This window comes from Anguilla rostrata, chromosome 7 (assembly GCF_018555375.3).
Source record: "Anguilla rostrata isolate EN2019 chromosome 7, ASM1855537v3, whole genome shotgun sequence".
NCBI classification, from domain to species: Eukaryota; Metazoa; Chordata; class Actinopteri; order Anguilliformes; family Anguillidae; genus Anguilla; species Anguilla rostrata.
Window position 1 is genome coordinate 31,308,185 of NC_057939.1, and position 18,127 is coordinate 31,326,311.

Below are 18,127 nucleotides of genomic sequence, written 5' to 3' on the forward strand. Positions count from 1 at the left end.
AAGATAAATTGCATTTAATACAAAACCATGTAATTAAATTATGTGTGTTCCAACAAACCTGAGCAGACTTCTTGGCCGAATAAGGTTTGGTATTGCAGCAGCATTACGTGTCCCATCAGGTCAAGCTTTTACAAACTGGGAGAGAATGACGTGAGAATATGGGGAAATATATTTTTTTTTTTAAAAAGGAAAATAACCATTCCAAATAAAACATAAAACATTCTAGTTAAGTTTGTTGTTGTAAAAAATAAATACAGGCAGTCCCCGGGTTACGAACGAGATCCGTTCCTAAGTCTGTCTTTAAGTCAAATTTGTAGGTAAGTCGGAACAGGTACATATGGTTCTTATTTAGCGTCAGTTAGTCAAATATTTGTCTTAGTATATAGTATATATTTTACCTTTTTATGCATATAAAACACTTAAGAAACGCTTCCAAATACACTAATGCAATGTTTTCATGAGCGTCACAAAGTAGTGCATGCGTTCGTTATTACGAACCATTGTATTTAACTCAAATTTTTAATATAATAGGCTTTATGGCAGTCCGTTCGTAAGTACGAGTTGTCCGTAAGTCAGGTGTTCTTAACCCAGGGACTGCCGGTGAATAAAAAAGTAGAGATCAGTCATTGGAAAATTAAAAGATGGTAGGCCATTACCATTCCTAAATTCAGTGTTGGCTGTGGGGAGGATATGTGTGAGGTCACTGCAGTGGGGAAAGAAGGAGCAGGAGATCTGATTTGATTTATATTCAACTCATGTCAACTTAACAGGGAATCACTGCCAGTCCAAGGAATTTTATCAGTCTATGTTTACTATACAATGCAACTACAGTTTTTATGACTATGTCATTGCTCCACAGAACATCATACTAATAGCTGACACATTGATAATTGCATCATGTGGCTAAATTTACCTGATCTTTCAGGTAAATTTCCATTAGCTACCTAGATATTAATATAACGTTAGCCACCTAGTGCAGCTAAATTACTATCAGAAGAAAAGTATATTGTCTCTGCTACTATCAAACGACCGTTAGCTAGGTTTTCCTCTTGACCATTTAACGATTTTATAATATTCCAATGCATTCTTGAACGTTGTCGCTGTCATAAGATTCTACCACCATGCGCTTAAAAGCTGCGTATGCCTGTTTTGCATATGTATGTGATGTTTTGATTCACTGGCATTGCTAAATGTCCAATGGGGAGGCACATTGTTTGTGGGTTTGTTGCATTTGTGATGATGTGATCAGGCAGGAAAAAGAAGGAAGAAATGCGAAATCCCCTAAGTTTGGCTTTATGACCAACTTCAATTTAACTCTGAACCTGAATGTGATTTTCACATTTTTTCACGACCCTCTGTTTCTGACCAATTATAAACAGGTTTATCCAGTAGATAAACCCTCATGCAGTTCACAATACTTGTCCCTATCAGGATATGTTGCATTTTGGCCTGGATATAATATTGATCAGTTGGTAGGCCCGATTATAGGAGGAAACAAGCAGGGAACCGTCCAGACCCACGGCGCAACTCACTTCCACAGACACATTTTAGCTGGCACCACCTGCGCATGCGTCCCACAAAATGTCCCTGAAAGGTCGTCCGTGAGTGAGTGACCACAATTTGCCATGCATAGCCCACACTGCCAGTTCCTGCGCGCCGTGGGAAAAATCATTTTTGCAGACTAAAAATGTGTTCACTTGTGTAAGTGTCAGCTCACATAAATCATCTTACATCACAAGAATAAGTAGTATGGAGTAACCACATCATAGAGCCATGTCAGTAGGACATACCATTGCTTTATAATGTATAAAAAATATCAGCTGAGTATCTGGCAGAAATATGTTCCGAGAACTGAAATGGTTGAATTAAATTTTTTCTTATATTTTGATGACGCTGCAACCAATTCAAACAATAAATACCTATGTTTAACAATTATAAATTATAAATATGATTATATAAGTATAAGAAGGAAATAAATAAATTTGTAAATAACTAGGGATATAACTACTAGTAATTTTTTTGCCATGAACTGAATGATTAGGCTACAAGCTATTGAAGCAGATGACAAACAGCCTACAGAAGTGACATGAATTCAACATATCAAACACAGTTTAAGAATAATTGTTAGTATTGTAATGCGTGTAAAATAATGGTTTTATACCTATAGGTGTAATAGTCAATATAGTACAGAATAGGTACAGAGTAACATTTGTATTTCATTACACAAACAGTAAAAACAACACGTAACCTACTAGAATAGTGTGAATACATTGGTTTCAGTTTCACTTTCACATCCTCAGTTGTGCATCATCCTTCGTGGAAATAAACATCCTCATTCCCAAAAAGAGCACTTTCACTTAAATCTCCTGAGCCATCATTGCCTCATTGGAATGAGCATGAAGTGGCTGATAGCCTGATAATATTTCTGAGGCAGCATGTTTCTGAAGTATTACAACTTGTAGGGTGCTCTTCCATGTGTCTTTTCAGCAGCTAGTACTGTTGGTGATGAAACAGCGATGTGAATACCCCCAAAAAAAAAGCTTCTTTTTCTGCGCAAACTTAACTCAGTATGTGGTTTGAATCTTAAACAATCTGCCCAGTGGTGAGTACATGTTGTTTGAAGTACTGTTGACATATACAGAGCTGTAGCAGTTCTCAAAGATCTGTGCAGATACCCCTTGATGGAGAGCAGACTAATGTTTGTGTTAGAGCTAATCCATTTCATTTCCTGTCTTTTGAGGCTTTCGACACATGCTGACATTTTGCCTAAAACTTTGTTTTTTGTGATTAGTACCTTATAGTTAAGTCAGAAAGAAATTCTGCTAAGTCATGAATAAAGCCAGAGTATAGGCTATGTGGTCTGTTGACAGTCACCAGGGCAATAGGCTGAGAAAAAAGGCTGTTCCTACCATCATCAAGCTGAGAAAAATTCATATTAATACTTCAAATATATTTTTACTCTGGTATTGTGTGAATTAAGTAATTGTAAATAGCAGCAAAAGTTCTCTTTTCGTCAAAGGGATCTTATTGTAGGAATCCAAATTTCAGAATCTTATTATTGCTGGAATTAATAGCAGTATCCATACATCCATCCATTTTCTAACCACTTGATCCAGATCAGGGTCGCAGTGGCAACAGGGCAACCAGAGCAACCAAGACATTCTTCTCCCCACTGAATTTCGCCAACTCATCCCGGTGGATCTCAAGGCGATCCTAGGCTAGCCAGTAGATGTAATCCCTCCAGCGTGTCCTACATCTGCCCTTGGGTCTCCTCCCTGGTGGCCGTGCCCAGAACACCTCCAGAGGGAGGCACCCAGGAGGCATCCTTATCAGATGCCCAAACCACCTCAATTGATTCCTTTCATTGTGAAGGACAGCTGAGCTCCTCACCCTATCAAGGAGAGTAAGCCCAGCCACCCTACAGAGAAACCCCATTTTGGTCGCTTGTATTCGCGATCTCACTCTTTTGCTCAATACCCATAGCTTGTGACCATTGGTATGAGTAGGGATGAAGATCGACTGGTAAATCGAGAGCTTTGTCTTCCGGCTCAGCTCCTTCTTCACTACCACAATCCAATACAGTGCCTGTATTACTGCGGCCACTGCACCCAGATGCCAGTTGATCTCCAAATCCCTTTTTCCCCTCACTTGTTAATAAGGCTTAAAGATACTTGAACTACTCCACCTGGGGCGGTTGCTCCCCCTAACTTGAAGGGGACAAATCATCTTTTTCCAGGGAAGGACTACAGCCCCAGACCTGGGAGGTGTTGATCCTCATCTGGACCACATCACACTCAGCTACAAACCACTCTAGAGCACATCAAAAGTCACAGTACGATACGAAAACTGCAGTGATGCCACTCCTATTTCCCCAAACTGGACACACTCCATACCTCAGCTGCGCCTTGAGACCCTGTCCATGAATACCAAGAACAGGAGAGGAGACAAAACGCACCCTTGGCGGACTCTGACACCCACTTTGGACAATCTTGTCTTAATGACAAGAATGCGAACACAGCTTTCGCTCCGAGTATACAGGGACCAAATGGCACGCAACAGCAACCCCAGCACCCTGTATTCCTGCAGCACCACCCACAAGATACCCCGGCGCACAGAGTCGTATGCCTTCTCCAAATCTACAAAACACATGTAGACTAGGTAGGCAAACTCCCATGCTCCTTCAAATGTTTGTGAGAGGGTAAAAAGCTGGTCTGCTGTTCCGCGGCCTGGACAAAATCTGCATTGTTCCTTCGACTGTCAGTCGATGCCTCCTTTCCAGAACCATAGCTTAGACTGCCCCAGGGAGGTTGAGGAGTATGATTCCCTGATAACTGAAACACTCCCTCTGGTCCCCCTTCTTAAAAATGGGGACCACCACCCCGGTATGCCACTCCAAATGCACTGTTCCTGACTTCCATGCGACATTGAGAATTTGTGTCAGATAAGACACACTAACAACATTCAGAGCCTTCACCATTTCTGTACGAAACTCATCCACCCCTGGTGCTCTGCCACTGAGGAGCTCTCCAACTACCCCAGTGACTTCTGTCACATAGATGGACTCTGAGCCCTCTGATTGCTCCAGCTCAGCCTCCTAAAAAGGAGAGCATGTCTGTTGGACTGTGTCTTCCATCTTCTGACAATATCTCCAGTTGAGGTCAGAGTTTCACTATCCTTGCTAAGTGCAGCCTGGACAGTGTCCTGCTTTCCCCTCCTGAGGTGCCAAATGGTTTTCCAGAAAGTCCTTCTCCAATGCCCTTCCAAACGCCTCCCATGCCCTAGCTTGTGCTTCTGCAACTGCAGCAGTTGCAGCCTTTTTCACCTGCCTGTACCTGTCTGCTGAATCAGAGGTTTCCTGCGCCAGTCAGGCCCGGAATGCCTCTTTCTTCATCTTGACAGACCCCCCCACCACTAGAGTCCACCAATGGTTCCTTAGGTTGCTGCCAGGACATGCACCAACCAGGCATTCCCAGCAGACCCTCACTACATGTTTAGGCCTTCCCGATCTTTCTGGTATCTTCCCCCGCCATCTGATCCAACTCACCACCTGATGGTGATCAGTTGACAGCTCTGCTTCGCTCTTCACCCGAGTGTCCAACACAAATGGCTGCAGGTCTGATGAAGCAACCACAAAGTCAATCATTAACCTTTGGCTCAAGGTGTTCTGGTACCACGTACACTTATGAATGTCCTTGTGTTTAAACATGGTGTTTGTTGTGGACAAAACATGACCAGCACAGAAGTTCAGTAACAAAGCATCGCTTTCAGAGTGGCCATTCCTTCCAATACATTCTCAATAAGATTAAGTCTAGCCTGCAGTTTCGGGTAGCTAGCAAACATCTGTGTAGGACCAAACGTATGTGTTAGCATTAGCTTTGAATAGTCAGACTAGAGGCTATATTTCTAGATAAAAGGGCAGTGCCCACACAGGATTGGAGAACACCATCTCTTTTCAAAAGACCAGACTTGCATCAAAAACTGCCAATTATTTATAAAACCACTTTGTTTGATGCACACCACTCAGTTGGCCTGTGATAACAATAATTGGCTGTAGATTTCATCGCGGGACCGAACAGGGTAGAGACTGGAACATGTTACTGCCCGGGACATCATCTTTTCCAACAAGCACACCGACTCAAAATTACTTTTCCTGACCTGCAATTGCCTCATACGGATGCCACTGTGAATAACGATTTGGGAAAATTTACATTTGCCCTTAGCCTGCACTTTCAGATTTGCCTTGATCTGTCGCTTTTGTACCAAGAATACAAATGACTGTTGTCTTTGGTTTAAAACCTTGCGCATCTTGGACTATGGAGTCGCCAGTTATTAACACTTTCTATTCCTTGACCAGCGTGGCATTTAGTGGGGCGAATGTGTTAGAAAGTTCAAGAGGAGGTGGTTGAGTGTACTGTAGGCTTCTTAGCACTACGCCTCCTTATTATGACAAACTCGTCCCATTGCAAGGACGCCACAGGAGCTGATTAATTATGTGAAAGGGAAATAGAAGTAGCAACCAGATGACCTGAAATGGAGTCCTAAGATTTCCTCGCTACTTCCAATTTGTCTAGATGCAAGCTTTCTATTTGGAGATCTTTTACGGAAGTCTAGCCTTAGATATGCATTTATTATAAGTTAAATTGCCACTAACGGTGGAAGAGACAGAACTAAACATATTGCACTCGCTCTAAATGCCTGGTCGGATGAGGGAGAGCATGGGGAAGTAAGTATGATTGCATCAATGTGAAGCGCTGGAATTAGCTGGAAGGCACCTGTCGGCTTGAAGGCTTCTTGGATCTGGGTGAGATTGGGTTCAATAATGGATGGAGAATCCGCAATATTTAAGAATCGGAGAGAAATAACTAATATATTTTCAATAGTTGTAGTAATAATGGGGCAGAAAAGTGATTTGTTCGTTTAAAAAATAAATTGTGAGCAAAGAGCCCAAAAATTTGCCTCAAACTTGAAAGCAAACTGCAAACAGGACCCACAAAATGTTCTGGAAAATAATACCTTGAAAAGAGTGGGAATCCTGCTTTAAAAACCCTGATTGGACAACACCAGTACCGACTGAAAGTGGAATCTCTTCCACTGTGAGTAAACACAAAGAGATTTGATAATCCCTTTAATTATGTAGAACATGCATGATTTGAGATATAAAATGTATCATTAGTTAGCTAATAATAGGTTAGTTGCTTCGTTTAAGATACCCCAGTATAGCAAAGACAGTGAAACCACAGCCCGAGTTATTTACACAATATTACATATCGCTAGCTTGGCCTGTGGTTTCACAAAATTTGCTAGAACAGGGTAATGTGAACCGGGCAACTACTAACTTAGCTAAAGGTAGCTAACTAATGTTGCATTTCAAATCCTAAATCATATAACTTACCTAGCCAATGTTGACTAACTTTACATTTCATATTCCAAATCATGCACATTATAAAAGGGACTATCGACCTCTCTGTTTTACTCACTGCAGGAGATGCTTTTGTTCTTCCATCATTGCACACATTGAATGAGGCCCAGTTACCAGGAAGGCTGGTAAAGCACAACCTCCCCACCCCCAAAGACGACAGCCAGCAATTTGTGTGTGGATTGGGGTGCACAGACAGTTATAGGAAAGTCTTAAAATAAAAATTATAAAGGAAACTCACAAACTTGCGACATTGAATGCACTTGAGTGAAGGTAGTGTTGTGTGGGCAAGGAGTTGGTCTTGTAACCTAAAGGTTGCAAAACCTGCATTGCTTCAGTATATGTCCAGCTGTATAACTGGATACAATGTAAATGCTAGGTAAAAAGTTGTGTAAGTCGCTCTGGATAAAAGCGTCTGCTAAATGCCTGTAATGTATTGTGACTTTATCTGCAAATGCAGATTCATCTCTTCACATGCCTACTTTACATTTGGGAATGTCATATTGCAAAATATACATGTAGAAACATGCTGATTTTCATATACAAAGTATTGGGTATTTGTGCAAATGGGAAAACGTATTCAAAAATGTCTGTGTATTTCTGCAAATTGGTGCACGTTGATTTAAATAATTTGAAAGACACAAGTTGAGAGTGAAACACATTTGTGACTTATCTCTTATTTATGGATCCTGATACATGAATTTGTCAATAATATTGAGACTAATCTCTCTCCATAAGAGATCTTCATGGGTTTACATGGACCTGAATACCAAAGGTAGGACCCAAGACCCAATGGGTTTGGGTCCACTGCTCTGACTAATCTCTCTGGGTCAGAACTGAAGTAATGACTTTGGTAACTGCAACTGAAACTAACTTACCCAAGTGGACTTTACCTGTTTTTACACTGTAATTCTAACTGGCAACAGGCTGCACATTTTATTCGTGAGAAAAAGGCATGCTACTTGCTCAGGAATGTTGTTAGAGGCGATAACCCCAGTGCCTTACATCACAAGCAGACATAAACAAAAACACTATTTGGACCATATAATATTTGAAATTACAAATTCATAGTCAATGTTAGTAAAAAATAAATAACATTTTTTTGTTGGAAAATTTACTCTGCATTTCTCTGCAAGCTCTGTGGATTGTTCTGTTTTTTATTGTTTGACTACATTACAGTCATGAATAAATGTTCTGAATAATTATCATATTTTTTTCGGGATGTTTCTATTAAGTTGGCATTTCAGTCCAAAGACCTTTTTAGTACATTCAACCAGTAAGGTAGAGGTTGAACTTACATATGTGTGGACACCCCGAAGTTGATTCAGTGTATATGGTGGTCTTCACCTGGAAATCAGTTGGTCCATTTCACTGATCATTAAAAAGACAGCTGTTGGGCACATATGCAAAATAATACGAACGTATAAAAAGTGAGCTATAAGAAAATAAGATGTAAAGACACTTCAGGTTGATTGCTGTGTAGCTTCATTTTGTAAAATGCAACATCGTATTACAAGTTTTTAAGTACTGTTTTGCACTTGTTCAGGGCAACTTGAATGCATTGTACAGCTGTGGTTGTGTATCACCTGATGTGCAGCAGATCTCCTTTAACCAAGTAATTCATTGTGTCATTTAGAAATAATGGGCTTAAGAAAGTGACAACATAGAGAGAGCTGGCTGCTTTAAAAGAAGCATTATTGAAAAGGAAGCCTTTTTGGATTTTGGTGTTACTATCAATGTCACCATTTCGGTTGAATGAGGAGTTGGACATTATTGTTTTGATTGGACTTGATCTTTAGAATTGGTGAACTTTGATCACTTGTAGGTCTATATTTATTGTTGTTCGAACAAATATATTTTCTATGGAGTGTTGATATTAGATAGAATAAATGCTCCTTTATTTAGCAGGGCGATATGTCATATACATTGCACTGTTATGCGTTGTGCCAGTGGATGGCATTCTGTAAGCATTTGTCCTTAATTTTGACTAACAGCCAAACACTATAATTATTGTTATTCACGGATTGGCAAGTTCAGAAATCACACGATATCCCATAATGACAAAGCAAACAGGTTTTTAGAAATCTTTGCAAATTTATTAAAAATAAAAAACTGAAATATCACATTTACATAAGTATTCACACCCTTTATTGAGTACTTTGTTGAGGCACCTTTGGTAGCCTCACACCAGTTTGGCACACCTGTATTTGGAGTATTTCTCCCATTCTTCTCTGCAGATCCTCTCAAGCTCTGTCAGGTTGGATGGGGAGCGTTGCTGCACAGCAATTTTCAGGCCTCTTCAGAGATGTTTGATCGGGTTCAAGTCCGGGCTCTGGCTGGGCCACTCGAGGACATTCACAGACTTGTCCCAAAGCCACTCCTGCGTTGTCTTGGCTGTGTACTTAGGGTCATTATCCTGTTGGAAGGTGAGCCTTTGCCCCAGTCTGAGGTCCTGAGCTCTCTGGCGCAGGTTTTCATCAAGGATCTCTGTACTTTGCTCCGTTCATCTTTCCCTCGATCCCGACTAGTCTCCCAATTCCTGCCACTGAAAAACATCCTCACAGCGTAGTGCTGCCACCACCATGCTTCACCATAGGGATGGTATTAGCCAGGTGATGAGCGGTGCTTGGTTTCCTCCAGATGTGACGCTTGGCATGACGCGTGGCCGAAGAGTTCAATCTTGGTTTCATCAGACCAGAGAATCTTGTTTCTAATGGTCTGAGAGTCCTTTAGTTGCCTTTTGGCAAGCTCCAAGTGGGCTGTTCTGTGCCTTTTATAGAGGAGTAGCTTCTATCTGGCCACTCTACCATAAAGGCCTGATTGGTGAAGTGCTGCAGAGATGGTTGTCTTTCTGGAAGGTTCTCCCATCTCCACAGAGGAACTCTGGAGCTCTGTCAGGGTGGCCTCCCTGATCAAAGCCCTTCTGCCCCAATTGCTCAGCAGAAATTTTTTTGTACCCTTCCCCAAATCTGTACTTCAACACAATCCTGTCTCAGAAGTCTACGAACAATTCCTTCGACTTCATGGCTTGGTTTTTGCTCTGACATGCACTGTCAACTGTGGGACCTTATATAGACAGGTGTATGCCTTTCCAAATCATGTCCAATCAATTGAATTTACCACAGGTGGATTTCAATTTGTCAGCAGCCATACCACCATGCACCCTGCTCCTACCAAATGGGTGAAGCTAAGCAAGTGTGGGCTTGGTTAGTACTTGGATGGGAGACCACCAGGGAATACTGAGTTGCTACTGAAAGTGGTGTTGGTGGGCCTGCAGGGCCAAATAACCCCCAATGCCCCAGTGCAGTGACAGGGACACTGTACTGTAGGAGATGGTGTCTTTCGTATGAGACGTTAAACTGAGGTCCTGACAAGCTTTGGTCATTAAAGATCTCATGACACTTGTCGCAAAGAGTAGGGGGTTCCCTGGTGTCCTGGCTAAATTCTCAATCTGGCTCTCTCCAAATTGCCACCTAATCATCCCTTGATTTAATTGGCTAAAAAATGTTCTCTCCCTCTCCACATTAGGTGAGCGTTCTGGCACAAAATGGCTGCCGTGCATCACCCAAGTGGGTGCTGCACATTGGTGGTGGGTGAAGTGAGTTCCCACTCATCACTGTAAAGCACTTTGAGCGTTCAGAAAAGTGCTGTATAAGTGCAATGATTCATTCATTCAATCAGTCAAGTTGTAAAAACATCTGAAGTATGATCAATGGAAACAGGATGCACCAATTTTGAGTGTCATAGCAAAGGGTCTGAATATAATGTAAATGTGATATTTCAGTTTTTCATTTTTAATAAATTAGCAAAAATTTGGTGTCATTATGGTGTATTGTGTAGGTTGATGAGGATAAAAATGAATTTAATCAATTTTAGAATAAGGCTGTACAAAATGTGGAAAAAGTGAAGGGGTCTGAATACTTTCCGAAGGCACTGTATAAAGGCAGCTGTTGGTTGAATCATTGCTATTGTTCAGTTCATAACTTTGTGTTGTAATTATTTCATTCACAGATGTTTCAGTAATTGGGGAAAAATACACATTAGAGACAGTCCATACCAATGCCTAGCAGGAGATTTGCTGCAAATCAGTTGATACCCTACTCCAGGTGTACACTGCATTCAAGTTTACATAAACCTACAGTACTTCGGAGAGTACTATGTCTGTTTTAGTTTTGGAAGCGGCACTGTAGTATAATGGGTAAGGAACTGGGCTTTTAACCCAAAGGTTAAATGTAAAGGGGCCCAGGTTTGATTCTTAGGTAGAACACTGCCGTTGTACCCTTGAGAAACGTACTTACCCTGCATTGCTTCAGTATATGTCCCGCTGTATAAATGGATCCAATGTAATTGCATGTAAAAGTTGTGTAAGTCGCTCTGGATAAATGCCTGTAATGTAATGTAATGGCTGCCTGCCAACTGTTTGGTGAAATGGATCTTTTGACTTCCAGGTGAAGATTATCAACTGAATCAACTTAATTGTGCTCAAGTTGGACCTTTATATTGCTGGTTGAATGTCTTTAGACATCTAAAAATCATGTATTTGAATATGGTGTTTATTCTGAACATTTCTTTATGTTGGGGGATTTCTTTTACCAGCCTTCTGTTAAAAAAGAAAAAAAAAAAAAAAAGAAAACCATGTAGGCTGACCTTCTGAAAATAGTATGAAGTAATAAAGACTATTTTATAGCATAATAAGACCTAATTTTTTATTTCGCAAATTCATTATGATATTGAGGGACCATTTTAGTGAATTTGGCATGAGGATTTCCCATGTGAATTTGTGCTTCTGTGGTGTTGCTGACGGGTGTCTCCCTCTCTTGGTAGGTTGATGAAGCGACATGAAAACCACCTATCTGTGCTAGCTCTCAGCAACATGGAGGTGTCCACCACACTCGCCAAATGCCTTTATGAACTGACCCGCTCACTCCAGGCCTGACCTCCAAATGGGACCGCCGCTCCGGACACAGGGGTGAGGGAGGGGGCAAGCCTGCACTCCCCTAAGGGAAGCCAGGGGGAACCACACTTCAGCCACATCTCTGAAGAGGGCTATATCAATGGAGAGAGACTTCAAGGCACTGTCTGTGCCTCTCATCGCTCACTGTACTGGAATCAGTGAAATGGTCTCACTGTACTGGGATCAGTGAAAACAGTTCCTTTCGTTCTTTCCACAAACTGCCACGGGATCTTCCAGCATTCATCTGCAAACGTCCTGCCGATGGATGTGCCACCAGCCCCTTGTCGCTCCATCCCTAGCACTGTTTTTACTCTCTGCTCAATAGTCCATACCGTAACAATCAAATGCCGTTTGTACTCCCTGCCCAAGTACGAGCACATTTTTCTAATCCTGGGACTGTTTGCCTAAACTTGGTTGAGTATGTGTTTCACTAGATTGAAACCTGTGGGTCGGAGTAGTGCAAAGGCAAGATGGGTTGGGGGAGGGAGGGTTTAGGGTTCAGATTGGCAGGTTGGCAACTGGTTAGAGTGTTTTTCTTTAGAACTTGGTAGGTTGGTTTTTCTTACTTGAGCCAATATATTTTCACTTATTTATTATTGAAATAAATACCAATATGTCAAAATGAGAAAAAAAAAACTTGTAAATATTTGTGAATATATATAAAATCCACTCATGCCACAACTGTCACTGGAGAAAGATCATAAAAGCGTTACAGTTGGTCCGGTTGTTTTTTAATGGTCCCCGTCACTTCTATTCAATGTGATTATATACACAGCAGTGGATGAATGTTCTACAACAATGTGTAAATAGTCTGCAAAGGTACAGCTGCTGTACAGAAAGCAGTTTTTTGTGGAACTGTGATTTTTTTTTTTTGTATTATAATTCCTTGTAGAACTCATTTTGCTGGCTGAAAGAGTATGGAATAATATATCATGTCATTTTTGTAGAAGAAAAAAAACTTATTGAAGGTTTTTTCCTTTTTTTGGCCCAACATGTATCCACTGTAAACGTTTGTCATTGCGCAGGCTCAGCACTTGCGCAGATTCTTTTGTATTTGTAAATTGGTTTAATACATGGAGTTTTATACAGGTTTTCTCCTGTTATTATATTTCCTTTATGTGCAGGTATGATATTTTTCTTCACTACTTTTTCTATCTTAATATAGTGTGGAGTTTTATTGTACGATTTCTTTTTTTTTTTCTTTTTTTTTTCATTCTTAATGCCATGCCACATTCCGGCTCTCATCCCCAGACTGTCTTTGGAGCGTGTTCCTGTAAACCTTTCTATCTGCCTGTTGTAGTAGCATCCAAACGGGACGTCCCATCACCATTTCTGCTGTGTCAGTAGAGTGTGCGATATGAATAGACCCAACCGTCTGTTATAGATTGGCTTTATTTACTTTGGTGACTGTTTATAGTTTTTAAATAAAAAGAATGAACATTTTTGTGTCTTACTTTCTGTTATGAACTAGATGTTTTGTTGTTATTTCAGATGAACCCAGCAAAACCCAGTTTGCCATTTTATTTTCGCAGCAGCCTCAAGACTAAAAATATTTTTGTCTGAAGAAATTATCTAAATTGTCCATGAAATTTGTACATTGTCACACAACTAAAGCTGTTATCAATCAAACAGATAGTTCTTAATCATAATATTTAATCATCATCATGTAACATTTTACAGGTGAGAATTAGAATAACCGTTGATACCGTACTGTTGACTGAGAATTTATGTACAGTTAAGCAAATATGTAGTATTTGACTGCTGTAGACCAATTCATGGACTGTCTCCTCATTTACAGATGTTGACATGTACTACCACACTTACTCAGTGGCCACTTTATCACCACCTATCAAGTACTGGGGATGACCTGGGTATGCCTCCAGAAGTGTTAATTCTCCGCAGCATGAATTCAAAAAGGTGCTGGAAAAAGTTCTAAGGGATTATGGTCCATGCTGACTTGGTGGCATGATTGTTTCTGCAGATTTTTTTTGCCACACATTCCTGCTGTGAACCTCCCATTCCATTTAATCCGAAAGGTGGGCTATAGTATTGAGATCTCTGGTCTGTGCAGACTCCTGAAGTAATCTGAAGTCACTGTGTTATTCGTATCCCTTTGGATGTTGTTGTTTTCAAGAAACACTTCTAACTTGTCTCTAATGGTAGATTCCAGTATTTTACATGTGATGCAAGTTAAACTGACACCTGTATTTTCCTGGATCGGTCTCTTTTTTATATGGTGGTATTATATTACCTTGCTTCCAGTCCTAAGGTATTTCTCCAGTTTCTAAAGACTGATAGTGGGTTGTGGCATTCAAATGGTGCTCAATTGGTGCAAAGAAATCATTCCCCATGCTGTTACACCAACGCCACATTGCACCATTCACACAAAGCAGGATGGATCCATGGAGTCATACTGTTTATGCCAACGTCTGACCCCACCATGTCACAGCAGAAATAGAGATTTGTCAGACCAGGTGATGTTTTCCCTATATTCAATCATCTGGTTTTGGTCATCCCGTGCCCATTGTAGCCTCATCTTCTGATTCTTCGCTGACAGGAGTGGAATCCGGCATGGTCTTCTGCTGCTGTAGCCCATCCGCTTCAAGGTTTGATGCATTGTGCTTTCAGAGATGCCCTTCTGCATACCACTGTTGTACACAGCTTTTATTTCAGCATTTGTGGTATTTGTGGCTAAGTGTTTTTACCCACAGCACTGCCGCTCACAAGATGTTTTTTGTTTATTATGCAATTTGCTGTAAACTGAAGAGACTATAGTGCATGAAAATCCCAGGAAATTCCATGCTTCCTCTTCGATATAGCTCAGGAGGTAAGACCGATTGTCTGGCAGTCGGAGGGTTACCGGTTCGAACCCCGCCCTGGGCATGTCGAAGTGTCCTTGAGCAAGACACCTAACCCCTAACCCCTAACTGCTCTGGCGAATGAGAGGCATCAATTGTAAAGCGCTTTGGATAAAAGCGCTATATAAATGCAGTCCATTTACCATTTCTGACCCACTCTCAAAATCCAGCATATTGAGAATTTGCATTAGCCATGCTGAGAGTTGCCAAAATTTCTGAAATAGAAAATAACAATTACTCCTCACGAGTGCTTGTATATTACTGCTTAACATTATGGTTGACTGCTCAAAGGTGTGCAGAAGCAACCATTCATGCTGTAGTTCTTGGGTTGCAGTCATTGTTAGAATCCTCCGATGAGACATGCCATACACCGTTAGAAAGCTTATACAGTATTGGATAACAGGTATCAATCAAACCAGAATGAACTCAAAAGATTTACAAAGGCATAAAATGCAAGTGATATTTTGCACATAGCTGATGTACAGTTAAACCCAAAATTATTCATACCCATGCCAAATTTTGAGTTATAGTGAATTTTTATTTGACAAATAGGTTTCTTCTGGCTGGAAATGACATAAGAAGGTGACAAAAGACGGTAAGACATTGTGTTAGAAATATTAATGAAAATTATTACCTATTTTTATGTTTTTTTACATTTTGACAAAACATTCCATGTCCAAAATTATTCATACCCTTTCTCAGTAATCAATGGCAAAGCCTTTATTTGCCATCACAGCAGTCAAACGGTTCTTATAATTGCCAACAAGCTTTTTGCACATCTCCACTGGGATTTTGGACCACTCCTCTTTTGCAAAGATCTCCAGGTCCTTGAAGTTGGAAGGCTTCCTTGCCATCACTCTGGTCTTTAGTTCCCTCCACAGATTCTCGATGGGATTCAGGTCTGGGGCCTCATTTATAAAAATGATCTAAGATTTATACTTGAACTTAGCCTTAAGATCATTTCCGACGGTGTGCTTACATTCGATTCATAACAGATACTGAGCATAAAAAACGTTGCTTATGCAGGTTCTAAGAAGCCCATTTGAACCTTATGCACCTGTGATCTATAAATCTCAAATTAACTTACAATCAGCGATTTCCGCTTATATAATGCTAGCACAAATGAGGCTTTAGTCAGGAATAACCATGGACCAAAAGAGAAAAGCAAACTTTTTGGAAGATCACGCGCAAAAAAGTCATTCCGGTCTCTGAAAACTCTCTCCCTTCTAAAAGCAGTTTTCAATGTCTTCCAATAGTGCAAGAACAGCCATGGTTACTTTTTTCTAATTTGACACACTATTTATAGAACAATGCGTCCTGTTTTTAATTCAAAAAACCTTGTGTCTGGCAATTAATTCCTCACACCTTTAATTGATAATTCCTATCAAATTGTTCATAAAGCTAATGCAAAGTTCACCACAGGCTTGGACGCATATGCGTCCCAAACTGCAATACCCCTACATAACCAGCAGGAAAATCACTTGCGTCAAGTCTAGACTTTGCGTAGAGATAAGATCATTTCCACATCAAAGTAAGGTTTTATAAATAATTACTTGTACGTGGTTTTCTGCGTAAGTCATACTTAAGATCAAAATTGATCGTAAGTCCGTTCTTATAAATGAGGTCCCTGGACTCCGGCTGGGCCACTCCAAAACGCTGATATTGTTTTCTGTTAACCATTTCTTGACCACTTTGGCTGTATGTTTCAGATCATTGTCTTGTTGGAAGGTCCAGTGCTGCCCAAAGCCAAGTTTTTCTGCAGACTGCCTGATGTTTTCCTCCAAAATCTTAATGTAGTCCTCTTTTCTCTTGATGCCGTTTACATTGACAAGGTTGCCTGGCCCATTGGCTGAAAAACACCCCCAAAGTATTACATTCCCACCACCATGCTTGACCGTGGGGATGGTATTCTTGAGGTTGAATGCTTCTCTTTTCTTTCGCCAAACGAAAGCCACGTCCCTGAGTCCAAACAACTCCATTTTCATCTCATCTGACCACAGAATTGATGACCAAAAGCTTTCTTCTTTGTCCAGGTGAGCTTTTGCGAAGGCTAGGCGAGCTTTTGTGTGCCTGTCATGGAGAAGAGGAGTCCTCCTTGGTCGGTGTCCATGGAGGCCAGCCTTGTGCAGTGTCCACTGGAGCGTCTGCCTTGAGATGTTGGTACTAGAATTGCTCAGATTCTTCGGGATGGCCTTGGTGGTGATCCTTGGATTCTTCTTGGTCTCACGCACTACCATTCTTGCCAGCGCAGGGGTCACTTTCGGCTTCCTACCACACCCTTTGAGATTTTTCACAGTGTGGAACTCCTTGTACTTTTTGATGATGCTTTGCACTGTGGCCACTGGCACTTGAAAACACTTGGATATGGCTTTGTAGCCTTTCTCCTTCTTGTGAGCAGCCACAATGCGCAACCGGAGGTCCTCACTAAGCTCTTTGGTTTTAGCCATGACTTGCAATTGACTAGAAACTGACTAGAGAACAACTGCATCAGCTGTTCTCAATTTATAGTTGATTAGAATGCTCTAGAACATAGTAGAAATTACCAGGACCATTTGGAATGGTATAGAAGCTTGCATTTCCTCAATGTTTTGTGACAATTTCAAGGGGTATGAATGATTTTGGACATGGCATTTTTTGTAAAAATGTAAAAATAAAAATAAAAAAACAGAAATAGGTAACATTTTTTATTAATATCTCTAACACAATGTCTTACCATCTTTTGTCACCTTCTTATGTCATTTCCAGCCAGAAGAAACCTATTTGTCAAATAAAAATTCACTATAACTCAAAATTTGGCATGGGTATTAATAATTTTGGGCTTAACTGTACATGCCTATCCCCACTTTCTATTTGCAAGTTTATTTCTCAAAAAGATTGTTCTAGACAAATGAACACTGAATCTCGAAAGGGTAATACTGTATTTATTCCATATATTGTAGATATGACTAGAATGATGTGGTATAATTACGCAATAATTCTTATTTCACTATTAAGTAAGCAGTGTTTTTCACTGTTTCGCTATGACGGAATATGATTTTTTGTGGTGAAAGAATATTTTTAGGAACTACAGATACACTGTAGATGCTATTTATCTAGTTGCAGATGAGACTGGGTGAGGGTGCTTGTTAAATGGACAAACTACGCAACAATAGTGGCTCTAAGAAACTCAATATTTGGCATGTATCCTCCACTAATAAAGCTAGAAGATTTTTTGTTGTTTTCACTCATAGTTTGGTTGCAGGAGCACTGAATGTATAAGTTGAGCAATTTCAGGATGTTGATGTCCTGGCCAGTCGGGGGCTTGGGCAAAGGGTTTTAGGGCAATGCGACCAAATATTTTGTGGCGCCAGCTGCACAAAATGGTGTCCAAAATTCAAGATCTTTTGGCCCAGGGGTGTT

The 18,127-nt window shown here is 40.6% G+C and overlaps 1 protein-coding gene across 3 annotated transcripts in view; it reads left to right on the forward strand.

Moving 5' to 3' along the window:
• arid2 (AT-rich interactive domain 2) overlaps window positions 1–13,312 on the forward strand; it is a 193,523-nt gene extending 180,211 nt beyond the window's left edge. For 2 of the 3 annotated variants that reach the window (XM_064341950.1, XM_064341947.1), the window contains one exon: window positions 11,741–13,312. In XM_064341950.1, coding sequence (XP_064198020.1) covers window positions 11,741–11,852 — 112 coding nt within the window. In that variant the 3' untranslated portion in view covers window positions 11,853–13,312. Of the gene's footprint in view, window positions 1–6,982; window positions 11,640–11,740 lie in introns of those variants that run through there. The other variant, XM_064341949.1, reaches the window with a different exon arrangement.
• The last annotated feature ends 4,815 nt before the right edge of the window (window positions 13,313–18,127 follow it).